This window comes from Pomacea canaliculata, linkage group LG13 (genome assembly GCF_003073045.1).
Source record: "Pomacea canaliculata isolate SZHN2017 linkage group LG13, ASM307304v1, whole genome shotgun sequence".
Classification (NCBI taxonomy): domain Eukaryota; kingdom Metazoa; phylum Mollusca; class Gastropoda; order Architaenioglossa; family Ampullariidae; genus Pomacea; species Pomacea canaliculata.
In genome coordinates, this window is record NC_037602.1 from 15,004,965 (window position 1) to 15,022,879 (window position 17,915).

At 36.6% G+C, this 17,915-nt stretch overlaps 2 protein-coding genes across 3 annotated transcripts; both read right to left on the minus strand.

The window, feature by feature from the left end:
* Positions 1-541: 541 nt before the first annotated feature.
* On the minus strand, positions 542-3,589 carry LOC112554110. The gene is made up of 4 exons (XM_025221714.1): positions 3,569-3,589; positions 2,985-3,085; positions 2,514-2,604; positions 542-2,168 (listed from the first exon to the last, which is right to left on the minus strand). The coding sequence occupies exons 3-4, from the start codon at positions 2,590-2,592 to the stop codon at positions 1,342-1,344; spliced, it is 906 nt and encodes a 301-aa protein (XP_025077499.1). The 5' UTR covers positions 2,593-2,604; positions 2,985-3,085; positions 3,569-3,589; the 3' UTR covers positions 542-1,341.
* Positions 3,590-5,162: 1,573 nt separating this feature from the next.
* Positions 5,163-17,779, minus strand: LOC112554108. 2 transcript variants are annotated; one of them, XM_025221713.1, is made up of 5 exons: positions 17,641-17,779; positions 15,155-15,300; positions 12,618-14,910; positions 10,377-10,555; positions 5,163-9,114 (listed from the first exon to the last, which is right to left on the minus strand). In XM_025221713.1, exons 2-5 carry the CDS (start codon positions 15,255-15,257, stop codon positions 8,792-8,794), a joined length of 2,898 nt encoding a protein of 965 aa, XP_025077498.1. In that variant the 5' UTR covers positions 15,258-15,300; positions 17,641-17,779; the 3' UTR covers positions 5,163-8,791. The 2 variants fall into 2 exon arrangements, with proteins under 2 accessions (XP_025077498.1, XP_025077497.1); XM_025221712.1 differs by having other exon boundaries at positions 15,155-15,346.
* Positions 17,780-17,915: the final 136 nt, after the last annotated feature.

Genomic DNA, 17,915 nt, shown 5'->3' on the forward strand with positions numbered 1-17,915 from the left:
CGTTAAAAAAGGAAGATCATCTGGATAGAGAGAGAAAATAAAAAGAGTAAAGAAAATGAAGGAAAACAAAAACAACATGGGTGTGAAAATTCGCCAGTAACCGTGCAACCGGCAACGAAGAATAAAGGGTAAATTTGATTTCTGTTTCTCGGAAGTTGTCCGTCCACAGCAACAACATACAAAGTGTCATATTTTCACTGAGTTTAAGTTCCTCCGACCCCAGCGACGACAGTGTTATAGCTTTATAGAAGTTCACCTGTCCCTATCGACGACAAAATATGTTACATTTTAGTAAAAAAAAAAAAAAATACTTGGTAATTTGATTCTGGTTTCCTCCACTGTAGCTTCCTCAGACCTGAAGTGACAATAAAAGTGGGTTTGCGCAGCAAAACTTTTGAAACGGTCCATTGGAAAACGAAAAGGTTTCATCCTTACAAAAATGACCTTTTAAAAATTGTTGTAACTGGATCTACCACATCCCCCATAATCTTCAAATCACTTCCTTATTTTTTAAAAAAAAAAAAAAAAAAAAAGCTTGTGCTGCATGCTTATAAATTTTATTATTTCTTTGCTCATACTCAATAAAACAATTTTATCACATTTCAGCTAATAGTAAATTGCATACATATATGCACGAGTAAATAAAACTAAAATATGTGAATGGGTGCCTGCAAACAAGTTAAAGTCACAAAGTACCATAAGAGATAACATCCAGAAGTTTCCCTCTAGAGCAGACCTGTGCAAAGGCCGGCCCGCCTCCTGTCTCTGACCGGCCCGCCCGCCAGTATATATACTATATATACAGTATTAGGTAAAACTGAGTTAACTATATTAGTCCGGCCCTCTAAAACCATCCCAATTTCTCATACGGCCCCTTGGGAAAATTAATTGCCCACCCCTGCTCTAAAGGTTACATTAAAACCATCATCACCACCCACCATTTGTATCAAGGATACCAGTAGGAAAATGAATCAGCTGTATTACTGGAAGTGTCTTTCAATGAGACTGCTTGTCAAGAAGAAAAACACTTAAAAATGACCTGGCCTTCAACAAGACAGTTTTCCTAGTCAGGTGTTTCAAAGGATTTGGCCTTCAACATGGCAGTAACCCAAGTCAGGCGTTTAAAAGGATCTGGCCTTGAACACAACAGTATTCCTAGTCAGGTGTTTCAAAGTGTCTGGCCTTAAACATGACAGTTTTGCTAGCCAAGTGTTTAGAAGGATCTGTCGTTAAACATGACAGTTTTGCTAGTGGTGTTTCAAAGGATCCAGCCTTCAATATGACAGTCCTCCAAGTCAGTGCTTCAAAAGGATCTGGCATTTAACATGACAGTATTTCTAGTCAAGTGTTCTCTTTTTTATCTCTATCATTACAATCTAACTTTTCTCTAAGAGCATGAAATTCTTTTGCTTTCTTGTCATATTCTTGTTTTTGCCTGTTCCTTTCTTCAATTATCCACTTTAAACGTTCATGTTCTAATTTTTCCTCTTCCTTTTTCCGCTTACTGTATGCATTTTGAAACAATCTTTTAAGACAGTCCATCATTTTTTCACTGTTCCAAAGCTCTACAGATTTCAGACATGCTATACTTGGAGGTAACTTCAGCTTACGATCTGAAAGAAGTGGTACATATGAAAATTTTTTGCTAGAATTGAAAACAGCCTCACTTAGGGAAGTTCCATTCATGAAGTATGTTAATTTGTCTTCTAAAAAGATTTCAGTGATATACATAAATGTGTATGTGCATAACTTCAAGTTGTGATCCAGCTGAGACAGTACAAGACCTGTCTCTGGTCCCATACAATCATACAACTGGACTCTGGGTTTTTCTCCATTACTGAACTTAATGTTTTGTTCTATATTCAACATAAAAGCCTTTGCCTCATTGTAGTCTTTTTCATGATACACTATTATGGCATCATGGTAGTCAGTTTTCAAATTATCTGGAAGAATTTCCCTTTCTTCATCACTTATATTGTTTTCGTTGAGAATTTTCTGAAATATATCACTCCTGTTTAACCCTGAATTACTTGATGTGGCCCCTTCAGAACTGCAGTCACTGCTTCCAGACAAACTGTTTCTTTCAATGATATTTGCTTGGTTTATACTTTGAGGTGACTGACTTGAACATTGTGATGGTAAATCCCCTCTGCCAAATGTTTTGACCTCTGTTAAACAAAGAAATAGAATCAACACTCTAAAAATTTTTTCAGCTTTGATCTTGCAACCCTATATTAAAAAGTATTTTCTTCCTAAACATTATCGACAATTTATCACACAGAAGATGGGGTTAATTTATAGTTTGAAAATGTAGATGTCTTAAATGAAAACAGCATTTAGGCTATCTCACCCACATCTAAAGACACTGGCCTATGATTTCTTTTACAATAACAGTAAACATTAGACTAACATTACACTTGATTACAGGCTTTGTTCTAATTTATTTAGTTAATTTATTGGTTTTAATTGGCTAATCATAAACATGATCTATGGAATCAAAAATGGTCTAACACCTGTTTCAAATTCTGGTGTTGAAGAAAATGGTTCAGCATCAGCTGTAACATCTTCTGGCAAATTCTTCGGCACTGACATATCTGAATTTTTCTGGAAGAAATATTGCAAAGGCTAGCAAAGGCTAGCAAATCCGGGCTCTTCTATGAGTCTCAGCTTAAATCACTAATTTCAGCTCAGCTTAAAACAGATGTCAGACGAAGATTAATCCACAACTTTTATAATTACTTATTAACAACTAACAAGGCCAGTACCCGCCTTACTAGAGAAACATCCCTTTGACATGCTGTCATTGCTCAGTGCGCTCACAACCAGCTCAAATCAGCAAAATAGGGAGTTGGTGGGTGGGGGTCTCTCGTGTCACGTACCCTCTGAAATCACGTTATAGTCAAAAGTCGCTCAGATGACTCGTGCGTGAGCTAACGGGTAATGTGACCAGTCTCCTTTCAGACAGAGCTGTTGTGAATGGATACCTGACTCCATAGAGTATTGAGGAAGGGCAAAGCACCAAAAGGAAGAGATGGGTGTTTGCCCAGAAAACTGGGATCCCCAGTATCTCGTTCCCCAGCAAGACCTACAAAAATAAGTTAGGGGACATTTTTTAACCCAACTCAAGCTAAAATAATATTAGCTATTGGGTGCCAAGATGAGAATTTTATTTTCTTTCTCTATGGCGATAGAATTCATGTTGAGAGCTATATCATTCATGTTATAATCAAAGAATTAAATTGTCTACCTAAAATGCATTCTATAGCTATAGAATTACGTGTAGAATATATATATATATAATGAATTTGATAATAACTTCTAACCATAATATAAATGAAATACCAAAGTGGTTTTTTTTCTCTCATCTGTCGTTATGGAATCCATTCTGTAATTATTTTCAAAAAATGATAACTAGAGGGAGAAAGTTATACAATTTCCCTCTTGGTGCCCCTTTATTTAGCAGTGTTTTAAGTTTGTTTCATTTTCTTTTCTAAGCCTTGTTTAAAATTGATTTAATTAAAGGCTTTTCCTCCGGATCAAATCATAATACCTGTATTTGCTTGCTTACCTTCTCCTCCACCTTCCTCATTCCGAGAGTTGTTAGTTATTTCCCTTGACCTGGGGAGCTCGTCGTTAGTCCCCAGTCTCCTTGCTCTAACTACAGCCAGAACCTTTTATTTCGATAGAAATGCGAATAAACCTTTGTGCATTTTGTCTTCTAGATGATATTACACAGCAATATGCAGTTTTTCAGCAATAGACTTTTATCCAGCAATGCACGAACTCGAAACAAAGATGTGTTGTCAAGAACACAGAACTCTTAGTTTTCACCTCTTGCAGTCGATACATTTTTGGTGTATATGTTACTGGTATAGAAAACGAGTGGATAGTCGCGTTACACGGAGCAGCCACTTAAACAGCTAGTATTTGAAAATTATTTTAACTGATTGCTCGGTGGTCGCATCCAGCTGGCACCAGATGCCTGCTTTTTGCGCACCGTGCTCAACCACATAAAAGTTGTGAACTGTTGAGTGGATGGCTGATTATGCATGTACGTATAGGTGTATTACTGCTTTCATTTGGAATCAGTGAAGGACTCTCTTGGCCAGATTTATCTAAATTTCACTATCGGTCTTGATTTGGAAAAGAAATATGCATGAGAAGAATACATTTAATTGTTGCAACCTTGAGTTTTTCTCAGTAGATCAAGCAGCAGAATGGCAGTTTTTTTTCAGTTCTTTTATTGTTTTACAAATATATAACATTGTCACGATCCACAACATTGTCGATGCTTAGTAAAAAAAAAAAAAAACTTTCCTCTTAGCAGTAATCATTATGTACTAAAGTACCAACTTACATTAAAAAGCAGAAAAACAGGACATTGGAAAGACCTATGTAGAATGCAATTCTCAGTTGTAAACTTCATTATCGGGTTACAAAAGTGCTGACCATTTTCAAATTTTAAAAAGCAAGCTATTAATTTGGTCAACTAAAAAATTTATGCTGTTTTTATGATATTTTATTTGACATCTGTATTGTCATCATGCTTGTCATGGCTTTACATTTCATTATGCTACAGAGAGAAATAGCTAGTTCCAACTCTTTTTTCTGCATTGGGGGGTATGAAACAACAGAACCAGATTGCAATGTGTGAACAACTTTTAGTGATAATGCATCAGCAGTTCAACAGTGAAAGAATGGCTTGCAAAGTTCTTATCTGGAAACGTGAAATAACTTCAAGTGGGCTGTCCTCAAAGAGAAGGCCAAAGAATGTCACCATTGGTTGCCAGATAAATTAATGAAGTAAACACACATTTAAAGGTATGTTCTTTCCTGTTGTGAAATGAAACAATCATTTCCCAGATAGAATTTTTGTTCCAATAACAAATGATTTTCTATGATACCCGGAAATAGGTCAGCCCAGTGGCTTAACAAGAAGGAAATCCATGTCATAACACTAAATAGTACAAACTTTTGGTCACTGGTTAGTCTGATTACTGTGTAATAAACTATAGCTTCCTAAGACCTGATGCAGCAATGACAGTGGGTTTGTGCAGTAAAAAATAAATATGAAGATAGCCACTGAAAAATGCAAACATCAGCACCAGTCAACAGGAAAAAATTCCATTTATAACAGTGATAAGACTAGATGGCACATATGGTGAATGTTTCATACTTCTTTTAATCAAAATTTTTGGGTATATTTTTCTCATTTAGTAACAGACTGAAACACACAATTCACCTTTCTAACATTAAACCCTTTGCTTCTCTCCATAATATACACATTAAAAATATGTATATACATATATTACACTGAAAGCATCCTAAATTTCTCAATTCAGGCAGCATTTAATAAATGAATGTTTTATAAGTCAACATCTTTACTGTCTATGCTACCATGTTCATCCATACCACTTCTATGAATATGAACCCATACACACAATGCTAACCCCATCACTCCATACCCTCCCCTCCCATATCTGTACAACAGACTTCTGTAGTTAAAATAACAACTGTATACTAAATATGCCACATCTGTATCATACTGACAATCATAATTGCAGAATGGCACAGAAATGTAAGACCTATAAGTCACTCATATGTTAAACATGCATATAATCAGTATGTGCAACTGTAAACATTTGAGTTACTCATGTACAACAGCTGAACATAGCAATAAAAGTAATTGTTCATGTTAAAACATGAACAATAAATATTCACAACAGTTAATCATTCAATAAACATTTCAGCATTTGCCAAACATAAATATGTACAGCTTTCAAGCATGCACTGCAAATAATAAAAATATTTCTATCAACAGATAAAGATTATGTCTCTATAAATTAAGCATGATCTTTCATCAGCGCAGGAAGCAATAATAAATAGTACACTAGTATAGTGCCTTTCTCCAGCATCAGCCAGACTCAATGTGCTTTACATAATTGTAGGCCTGCATAATAACACTAATAATTCATAAAAAGTAATGCCAGCTTTTGAGCTTTTAAACCAGCCTGTCAAAAACATTTTAAATTGTTTACAGACCAATATTTTTGCAAATAATATTACAGAAACAATATTTGGAGAGAGATGGTAGTAAAAGTTTTAAATCTAAAAATGCCATCATAAATTTAAATAGTTGTTTTATCCCACTAATTTATAGTTCAATGCCAAAAAGACTTGACCTGCCATCAAGTTTGAAATGTTGATGGCCAGCTGAGCACACGTTTTCTAAATTGTAAATGAAAACCTTCTAGAAACAATGTCAACAGCTGTCTTGCACAAGAATTACTATCTCCAAGCTTTTATTAATTCCATTCACAAGGTAGAGAAGTCAGAATGAAACTAGTACAGAAACAAGTGTACATTTCTTAGTGCCATTGAAACCAAACTTCATAAGCAAACTGCCACTCTGAGAAAATATTGGGTCTTTTTACTGCATCCATCAACACAAAACCCACAAACATTTGTTACATGAATTCAACATAGACCAAGTTCACTCACTATGGAATAAATTAACAAATGCCCAAGCTCAGACTAAACAAAAAAAAAAAAAGAAAGAAAGAACAAAAAAATGGTGACAGTTTCACACAAAAGAAGAGCATCATCTTGAAGTTTCAAAGGTATGTGCTTTTGCAATTGACCTTGCATGGTGGAAAAATTTTAATTGTCAGATTTTTTACATAACAAATTCACATATTTATAGACATTCAACATGCAGTTTACAGACATTCAGCATTTGGCTGGGAACAACATGCACCATCATGCAGCTCAATGCTGTCTGTCAATACCTTTTTATGGTGTGAGCATAAATAGATGGGAACTGGTGTATACCATATGCTATTCACATAAACAGAAAAGGAAAAACAAAAAGCTAGTGGCTTTACAAATTGTCAGCACGGAAAAGCAGATGGTGAAGAATCTTCAATTTCCTATATAGTATCATTATTTTTCCTCTACCCTTTATTATGCTACACCAGTTTGTTTGCATGATAATCAACCAATATAACTTTATTAATCTACAAGGGCCACTTCAGATAGTGCTCATATGCTAACAAATTACAGATAAGAACATACACATGTTGAAATAATTTCTCTCTCACACACACATTATATAAACACATACTCCCAGCAACAGTAAGAGACAGTTGGTGGCCTTAGGTCACCTCAGGCTAATACAAAATCATGGCCAGTATAACTGATCAAATGAATGGCACGTGTAATGAATGAGTTGTAATAATTGGCTCTGCATACAGACATCAAGTACCCACAGCCAGCACATGATCAGGAATAGTGAGGATGCCAGATGCCTTCCTAGGAATTTGCTGATGACTTAAGACTGCCAAGTCTTTCTGCCTGGTTCTGGTGATCTTGGAATAGATATTAACAAGGGAGACAAAACTATTCCTGTTCCCTAGGATGAGGTTGTGAAACAAAGATATGAAAGAAAAGTGAAGAAACTTTCAACAAAGGACCAATAGAACCAAGTGAAAATGAGAGAGCTGAAAGAGAAAGACTGAAGTTTCCCTAGGAGGCATAGGCATTGCTGGCTCATATGGAGGATCATGTCAGTGTTGACATCACATTTAAGCTGGTTATCAAAGATAGCACTTAATATATTTATGTAGACTATCTCGATGGCATTATCATGGATACTACTGATGACTGCCTTAGGCTTGTTCATCCAAAAGTCAAAGATAAATTTCTTAGTCTTCGAGGCATTCAAGACAAGGAAGTGTTCATCACACCAGCATACAAAGTAAGAAAGAGCGCCACTATTAACATTATACAAAAGTGACACCAAAGCAGTGTATCAGAAAATTTAGTAAGAAAGCTCCTATCCATAGTGCTTCTACAACTGTTAGTATATAGTATGAAAAGCAGTGGAGACAAGTAACAGCTTTGAGAGAAACCTGTACAGGTGACAACAGGATCTGAGCGAAGATCGTTAACAGAACCTCTCTGCTGCCTGTTTGTAAAAACATTCCAGGATCCAGAGAGTTAGCTGGTGTGGGATAGATGGAAGTCTAAAACTATACTCTCTACTAACAAATAAGGTTGCACAGTGTTAAAAGCAGAAGAAAAATCAGTAAAGAGAAGCCTGGCATGAGCTCTAGGTTTTTCCAGATGTTTGTACAGTGTATTTATCATAAACAGCTGAGCATCAACACCTCTTCCAGCTCTAAAGGCAAAATGCAGCAGGTCAAGATATTGATCAACAGCAGTCATAACCTCACTCTTTACAATTTCCTCGAGTGATTTCATGATAATTGACATAAGAGTGACTGGTTTGAAGTCATTGGGTTTACTGGGCTGAATGATTTTGGGGACAGGTATAGTATGTGAAAGTCTCCAAATATTGGCAATGTGGCCAGAATCTACAGAGAGCTGGAATACATGCTGTAAAACTCTGCTCCCTTGTTCGGCTCAAGAATGGAAGGTGCGTCTACAAATCCCATCTGGCCTATTTAATATTTACTCAACTCAACAGATTTGCAACAGAGGACTGGGCAATCACTAATCCAGCCTCAGGGACTGTTTTAGTGTGGAAACATTATGAGAGAAGTTGTGTTTCTCAAAGCAAACATAAAAAAGAATTAAGCTTGTTGGGAAGATCACACACATCAACACATCAAGTTCAACAGTTTTTTCAAAAGCATTTCACAAGCTAAACAGAGGACCTATTCTTAATACCATGCCATGCTGCCCTAAGGTCACCATTACTGAACCACTCTCCCATCTCAAACCTCACCAAACAAAAAAATTAAATTTTAAAAAGAATTGCCGTTATTCATCATGTCCTCTTACTTTTTAATGTGGTTTCCTCTTCAGTTTCACTATTATTACTATCTACAAGTTCTCGACTTTCTGTTCTGGATTCACCTGGTCTCTTGACTTCAGTCTCATGTTGGGCATCATATTCTCTCCTCCACTGTGACTTTTCTGCAGACGAATTAAAAGGTTTTGTGACTGCCACAGGTTTTACTGCCACAGCTGGTATTCCTTCGTGTGGTGAAGGAGGTGGATATCTAATACTTCCATTTCCCACACTAGGATGTGCTCTGGGAAGGTCTGCAAGGCCATACTGAAGGTTTTTTCTTGATCCTTCTCCTTGCACTGAAAATTTTCGAACAAGGAATTATTATAACTGTCACAATGTAAGCAGCAGCAAAAACTATTAGCATATTTCCTGCTACCCACATCAATAGGCCATACTCATCAAACATAGCCAATAAAGGACATGACTAAAAGTCTTTTTCGATCATTGCTTTGACCTATAAACACTGTCAAAAACAGAAACTTTTAAGGTGTAAATTTGATACTTATTTTTTTTTTCATCTGTGATATTAAAATTTTTAATTATACTGGTTTATCATACCATTTCTGGTCATAATAAAGCTTGCACCTTTTGTAGAAAACTGTGTTTTCAAGTTATGCACAGACAAGGATAACTTCAAATGTACTGCAGTCATTGTCCCAAGCAGACAGCTGGTAGTGCTAGCTAATGCTCAACTGCACAAAACTGCTACAAAAAAGTGAAGTACCATCATATAGTGAAACCTTGGTTTTTGTTGAATTCAGTTATTGTCAATTCTTTTCCTAGAATTGTCTAGGATTTTGTCAGCATGCCCCCCATGACATCGCTGCTAATTTTGCGAAAACAAAAGGCGATCCACATGTTCTGCTCGGTGTGGCTTCAGCTTCTCATTGTGTGAGCATCACCCCACACATCTAGCCAAACAATTCCATTGCTTTCCAGTGTTTTAGTGCTTTTTTTATTATTGTGTAGCACTCTAGAAGTGCACTAAATTATTTCTTTATTTTTGTAGAGGGTAGTTGGTTAAACAACTCCTGGGGCTGTCATCTCCCGAACTGGTGTCTGCTGAACCCATTGATTGAGGGAGAGGACTGGCGCATCACACTTCTAGCAGACGACAGATCTGCATTGTGGTACGATGGTTATAATAAACACCATTGATTTTATATTAATTCCTTATTGTTTTTTAGTATTAAACACTGTATTTATTCTCTATAAAATGTTTTTTGGTATGAATTTTGGAGTATCTAGAATGAACTCATTGGATTTACATTGATTCATATGGAAATAATTGCCTTGGTTTTCATCGGTTTTGGATTTCACCAATTGTTTTCGGACAAATTATCAACGAAAACCAAGGTTTCACTGTATGTCCAGCGGTATGATAACAGCTGCTCGGCACTGCCACAGGAAAGCAAAGTACCATTATATATGAAGCAATATGATAACACAGAAGGGGAAGAAGATTTAAAAGATTAAGAAGCACATTAGGCCCACATGTTCTGGCTTGTACATGCTGGCTGACTTCTGCTATTATAGACCCTGCTGTACAATGGCTTACATTCTGGACTGGTCATAGATGACACTGGCTGACTTTGAATCCTATCAGCTGTGACATGTCCTGTCAGTCCACTGATGGGCACATTTGATGGCAAGCTCAAAGAGTCAGGGCATCGTGAAACCAGCTCTTCAGGATCAAACTCCCCTGGTGTAGTATCCTGAAAGCCATCTTCCCTATCCCTACACATAACAAAGAAGTAATACATTATTAAGATTTTTGTGGTTATTATCTCCAGGGTTTCCTATCCATGAAACAAATTTTCATATCCCAGCTAAAACTAGTGGGGTTTTCAGACCCACAGTTTGTCAAGGGTTTTTAAACCAGTTCCTAAGCCTTCCAGTTAAAAAATGATATTGAGGCTTTTGTTGACCATGTACAAAAAAAGTACCAGTGTACATGTTCTAATGTTATCAGGATCCTGATTTCTGATCTTAGACAGCTTTAATTATCAGTGTTATATTGTAATGCATGTAAAACTTTCACTGACAGTTCATAAAATGTATTGGGAAAATGTTGGCTTTCAAGGGTAACTGATTTATTTATTACAAATCAACTTACATGTCAAACATCTAAACTCTGTTATATCTTCAGACTCCTGATGCCAATCATTAAGATTTTCTGATGAACTTGGCAAATACTTTTAACATGATCTGGAGTACTTTAATTTAATTTACACGTGTTATTATGCTGAGACCCTGAGGTTAAATCACCACCCTGCATTTATACTTTGCAATTTTATTTTATAAATAATGATGAATATTTATGTATGGCTTTTCCAAATGGTATGATCAATGTGATGTGCATAAAGAAAAAAATTAATAATACAATTCTAATCCAATATAAACCTTCACTCTCTTCTCTTCTGTCATTTGCATGCACAAACACATATTTTACAAGCACACAGTCCAGACATGGATGGGTAAAATCACTGATTTTGAAAAAGGTAAGCCTTCAGTTTGGATATAAAGGTGGTGAAAGAGTGGCCTAAGCTAACAATTAATTCCACGCTGATGTATGAATGTGGTAATGACCTCTATCCATGCATTCTTTGTGAATAGGCCCCAATGAAGCCTAGGGCCAAAGTTGTGAAAGGAGGGTAAGTCATTGCCCTGGGGCAATATGAGAAATTCAAGGACATGAGCATTTTCTTTCAGAGGTTATAAAGTGGTGTTCTGACCCCAGATATGTTTTATTCTTGCAGCTATAGTAGTAAAGTAGTGGCAAAGGTTTCCTAGAGTAAAGAAACATGAATATCTGCAGGGTCTAGACACTGCTTTGTAATGTTGGAAACAAGATGCTTCTCCTCAACTTCCCCATTTTGCCCTGGGGAAACAACTTAGCTGTAGTTGGTTCTGGACATTCAAGTTGTTATGCCTGCACTGTACAGTCACCAGTCATCGACTTCAGCAAATAGAGACAACTGATAAAACTGTGTATCATCAGCAAAACTTACATGTGAAATGCTATCGTGATTAATAATGTCAGATAAAGCACACACAAAAATAATTATTGGTCCCAAGACTGACCCAAGCGGGATCTCAAACAAGAAGGCAGAAGAATATGAGTACACATTGTTTGTATTCACAGTCCAGGTCAAGTTAGGACCAAAGAGCAAAACTAGGAGAAAGCAGCATCATGAACGCCAAAACAGTGCTGTCTAATGACAAGTCTAATGATGCAAGAAAGGACACTGTATCATCATCAAAACCCAAAAGCAGATCACTGAAAATTATCTTCACATTCAGTACTTTGACCCTTTCTGTAAGCAGATTGGAATGGATTATGAAGAAAATTTTGTTCCACATGTACAAGAAGCTGGGAAAAAACAATATTGTCCAAAATCTTGAACAGAAAAGACATCTAATATTGGACTGCAATTGCTCAAACAGCTCTGATCCTGAGACGACTCCTTTATAAGTGAGTAAACAACAGAAGACTTGAACTCACCAGTTCAACAGGAACATCAAGACAATCTACAAGCAACAAGACATCAATACAATCTACATGAATAAAAGAAGGAACAGGATCCAGCACAAATGATCTGGAACTACTATCTACATACGCTTCTTTAATTCCTCATCAAGGATTTTTATATTTAGGAATTTCGTGATCAAATTCTTTATATTTAAAAACTTGCCAAAAAAAAAAAAAGGATCAAAATTTACACTGAAAAATGCCCCAATAGTTTCTATACTCATTTACTGCCAAGCCATGGTTATTAAAAATGTTTATTTTGCTCACCTGACTGGTGACTGACAATCTGCCTTATGTCTCCCACGTCTGTTGCCTTTTTGGGTAATCTGAACTGTCTCTCCCACCATTACATTTTCCACCTTGTTGATATTGATAGTTGGAGGCACATAGGGGTTAACATAGTGGTGGTGATGAACCTCCTTTACCTGCTGACCCAAGTGAAGATAAGGGTTATAATGCCCTGGCACTGAGGCACTGGTTGGGAATCTTTCAGATGGTATGTACTGAAGACCTGATACATACTGAGATGCTGCCATCAAAGGGGAATGATGACTGCCAACATGTGGGCCATGTTGGTATTCTGCGAATGGGTTTGTGGGACCAGCCATGATATTCCCTGGAGCCTGTGATGGTAAGTGACTTTGTCTAGGTAGCACAGATGCAGTATTATCACTGTTTATCTGTGTGCCACTAATTTCTGTCCGGAGGGACGAAAATTGCTGAAGCATTTGTACCTCTCCTAGGTTGCCAGTACTGACTCGAGAGGCTGGAGGAATATCCTCTTCAATGTCAGGACTTGCCGACAATCTCTCTGGACCAGCTGGCAGTAATAACCCTCTTTGCTGCTGTGCAGAAGTATCTTCAGTTAAATGCAAGATGGATTCTTGGCTGTTTCCTCCAAGCCTCTGTGGAACACCCATGCTGCCTGGACTTGCCACAGTTTTATTATGATCAGTAGCTGGAAGATCAAAATATTTGTAACGCTTATCCATCTCATTGCCTCTAGGGACAAATTCACTACCCGTACCCAGTGTTGTTTCTTTTGTGTTACTATAATGCATCTGTGACGTTGACGTTGACCCTGACCCAGATGACAATGGGCTCGAATGGTCTGATGATACAGATAGAGGACACAGTTCAGTACCTACAGATTTTGATATTTGGGCTTGTGGTGCTGTCAAAGAGGGAAATGTATTTGAATCATCCATGCTCTTTGAAAGTCCAGAGTCAGATGACAAATTACTTACACTGAAATGTGGGATGTAACTGCTGGTTCCTTCAAGACTCTGTGTCATTTCTCGAGGTAGATATGTGCCTGAAGGGGTTTGTACAGCTGACGTGTGTGGCATACTCAGGCTTGAATGAAACACAGGTGGAACATCTGCACCCATATAGCTATCAAGATTAGCTGGTGCTGTAAAACACTTGGAAAGATATTGCAGATATCCTGTTTCATATGTATGCCTGCTGTATTCTTGACACAATTGCTCCATTTCTGACTGATCTAGAAGCTGTATGCGTTTCATGTGCTGAATTTCTTTCTTCTCCTTTGCTTTCTCATACAATGACCGTGCAAGCATCTCTTCTTCTGCTGCATGCCGTGTCTCCTGTTCTCTTCTGTCCTGTTCTCGTATTTCTTTAGCTTTTTTCTTCAAGATCCACATTTTTCGTTTATGCTTCAGCTCAACCTCTTTACTTTTTCGCACATACAGCTTGTCATCCAACAACTTTCGCAGGGAATCTGCATAAAATTTGTCTTCACTCCAGTACTGGATGCCTTTCAGAGAACGAATGCTTGCTGGTATTTTGTAGGTTGCTTGTCTTCTGGGTTCAGTAAATATTGGAACCACTGACCATTTTTTCTCTGAATTATAAATAGCATCCATAAGACAAGTCTGGCTGGAAAATTCCGTCCAACCATCTGAACAGAATTTTTTGGTGACATAAAGGAAAACATATGTGCACAAAGGTAAGCTCTCGTCTAACTGACCAATAGCATTATTGATATCTGGCCTAACATCTGTATAAAGAACAACCTTGGGCTTTTCTCCCTGGCTGAGCTGAACATCACTGTTAACTCGTGACAAAAACTGTAATACCTCATGTACATCTTCATCTTGATGAATGATCATAGCATCATATATATCTGATCTAATATCCTCTGGAAACTGTTTTTTGTAGTACTCAATGTCTTCATCTGAGATATCGTCAACTTTCAAAGACGGAGTCTTTTTCAGGGAAGGCAAGTCAGTAAGTGAGCTTGACATTGATGGTGAAATGGAAGATCCTGAGGATGGTATGATTCCAGTTACAGCCTTTACAGCTTTTGGATCAACTTGCTTCAAAAGATCTTGCTGCAGTGACAATGCATCACTGCCTGAGTTTGGGTTAACTGGAGAAATACTTCTACTTTCTTGTGTCAGCATATTCTGGGATGGAAGACTCGATGATATAGCAGTCCTCGAATGATGCCACATTTGTGGTGGTACAGCAAAAGTTGGTGTTGATGATAGGGATGACCTTGTCTGCTGCAGGTCAATCCCTGTTCCTCTTTGGGGAACTGCAATGTTCCAACCACAAGTTAAGTTCTTTAATATCTCTCTCACACACGTACATACATATTCATGTATACATCCACACTCTGTTTTTATGTTTTAACTTTCCTTTCATTCAGATCTACAAACCTAGGCTTCACAGTTACAAAAACATCAAGACAGCCTAAAATACCCAGTTAGAATCAGATAATCATGCAAGAATAAATTCTGTCTGAGCACATAGTACAAGAAAAGAGAATGGCTTCTCACCATTTTGATGCAAAGGTGTTGAATTAAAAGGAACTGCATCCTCTTGTAATCCTTGTGATGCAAGAGATGCTGCCATCTGGTCAGTCTGCTGATGTCCTGCCATTCAGTTTTTGTTTTTTCTCCTCATACCTCTATCAAATGTTTCTCTATGTTTGATATTCAAAATGAATAAACCACAGCAGAATCTGAACACTGAAATCAAAACAAATTATAATGAACACACAAACACACACATATATACATGTGAACACATTATTGACCTACTGGCTACCTGGATTTTTCCCGGGTTGTTTTATGCTGTTAATTCTTCCAAGTTTTCCATCTTTTGATCTATCACTTTGACTGAGTCAGACTTGCTCCCTCCCCTCTTTCCCTGCCACCTCTGTATATGTGAGAGATAACAAACAAATGAACGAAATTTATTGCTCAGGCCATGCCGCCTCGCCATCACTGAATACGAGCACAGCTCAAACAATTTTGAGAATAAAATATTACAATTCATAACATACATGTTATTAATTCAAGTTAGCATAAACAATTGAATCAAAAGAGAGTAACAATAACAATATGGAAATATCTTTCTTCGTTAAGCTACTGACAGATTTATGTCGTTTAAAACAGTGGCAAAGATATCTGACAAGTAATATATGGTGTGCCATTGATCAAGGCTGAGAAGGTAAAGACACAATTATAAGCTGAATATTTTTGAGCTGAGTGCCACATGCTGAAAAAGATCAGTGAAAAAAGATGAGATCTGAACCAAGGACAGCCAATCTTGGACTGGTGACAGGTGCTCATGGTTGTGCCAATGAACAGCCTGAATGTGATCAAAGATCAGATACACATTCTGCTTATTTAAAAGATCATATGATAAAATACTATTATTCATCATTAAGCACAACCAGAAATATCCACCTCTTAATTAAAATCAAAGAACTTCTTTGCAAACAAGTTAAACAACTGTATAAAGTACTTGTGTATCTCTACAGCTTTTGCAAGTGTTTTATTAAATATTGTTCCTTTTCTGTGTTTAAAAGAACTTATATGTATATCAGCTTTCTTCTCATATATTTTTCAAGGCAAAACCTTCTGTAAATCAACAGACTGTTTCCATGTTGGTAAACAGCTGGATTTCCATAGATGTTGCTACAGAAGATCCAAAAATCATTGCTCTTTAGCATTATTTCATCAAGCCTAATTTTTGTTTAGTTAGTTTATTCCTTGTTGCTCCTCTGAGGAGCATATGGCCACAATAATTTTTTTCATTGTGTTTTAATTCCCTTAAAAGTGTTATAGTCATACCTAAGAAAAAAAATTTCATAAAAACATTTATTTTAAAATGCTTTATTCATTTTACAGGGATGACACTTGTTTGTGAAGTTGTCCTAATGCCACACTAAACATCAACAACCAATTGTAAATAAAAAAATTATAACTTTGAGTAACAATGATGTACTAATTGGATTTATTATCCAACATCTATTACTAAATTCTCCTTATCTTCGGACACTGTTAAATTCTCCAAATCATTTTCATGCAATAAAATTGTTTTTACTAAATTGTTCTTATGACGCATCTTTTCAGAGCAGCAACTTCATTGTGACCCTTCCCTGACCATGAGCGTGCATAATGTGTGTCTGTTATTTGCTTTGTGTACGAGTGGGTGTGTTGTAGAAGTGAGCATGTCTGTTATATGCAAATAGAGGTGCAAGGTTGTTGATGATTCAGTCTGCATATTATTTTTGTACAGCATTCTGAAAAAAATCATTGAAAGAGTGCTATATAAATCCTCATCATTATTTCTGCTACTACTACTTAAGGCTTAACAGACATTTGTGAAAAATTGAGATAATTCTTCTCTACATGCTACTGGCAATTAAGGCAGAACTTTCTTATAGAGTAATGGTAGGATGTCATAGGTTGATACTATTGAACAGAGGGGAGCAAAGTTAATAGCTATTATAATGCCCTTAAGAAATAAATTTGTTTCTTAGCTTATTTTTTAGAAAAAAAAACTTTTTAAAGCTGGTTCTCGAAATTCAATGAAAATAAACGTGTGCTAACTTGTGAAAAATCTAACGACTAAAATAGTTTTCTTCACCTATTTTCTTTACTTCTTTGTACTCACGTTAAGTTATAAACAACGAGTTTGAAGCAAACTGTAACATTTCTTGAATCTGTGCAAAATTAACAAAAACTTAAGTAAACTGAAAGTAATTATTAACACTGGATTAGTTTTATTTAGAATGTTATTTAAATGCAACTACAGTACAGTGTAAACTATGAAAATAAAGTCACTGTCTGTATGGAAATTATCATGTTCTCCTTAGCAAACACCATAACGCAAAATAACCTTAGCTGCTGAAAAACACCACACACTTCGATAAAGAGCCTGAGCCACTATAAGGTTCGTACACAGGAAGTTCTATCCACACGTTTCTTTAACAATATCGTTAGTTCAGTTAAAAGGCACTTTATCTTCTTACCTATGAACCTAATTCTCTTTCCGAAACCATGCCACCATAGAAAACTCTTTCCTGTTACTAGTGAGCGTTTTAACCCACGCTAATATTTTCCGAGTCACACAAGCGTTCTTCGATCTGAGGATGGAATTCCCAGTGTATATGAATTATCTCCCATTGTGATACTGAAGTTTTGTTTCGATCAAAACGTTTCATTGAAAAACATCAATAAACTATTTCACTTAATATTATCATTAATAATCATTTTAAGAATTGTCTTATATTTGCTCATAAATTCA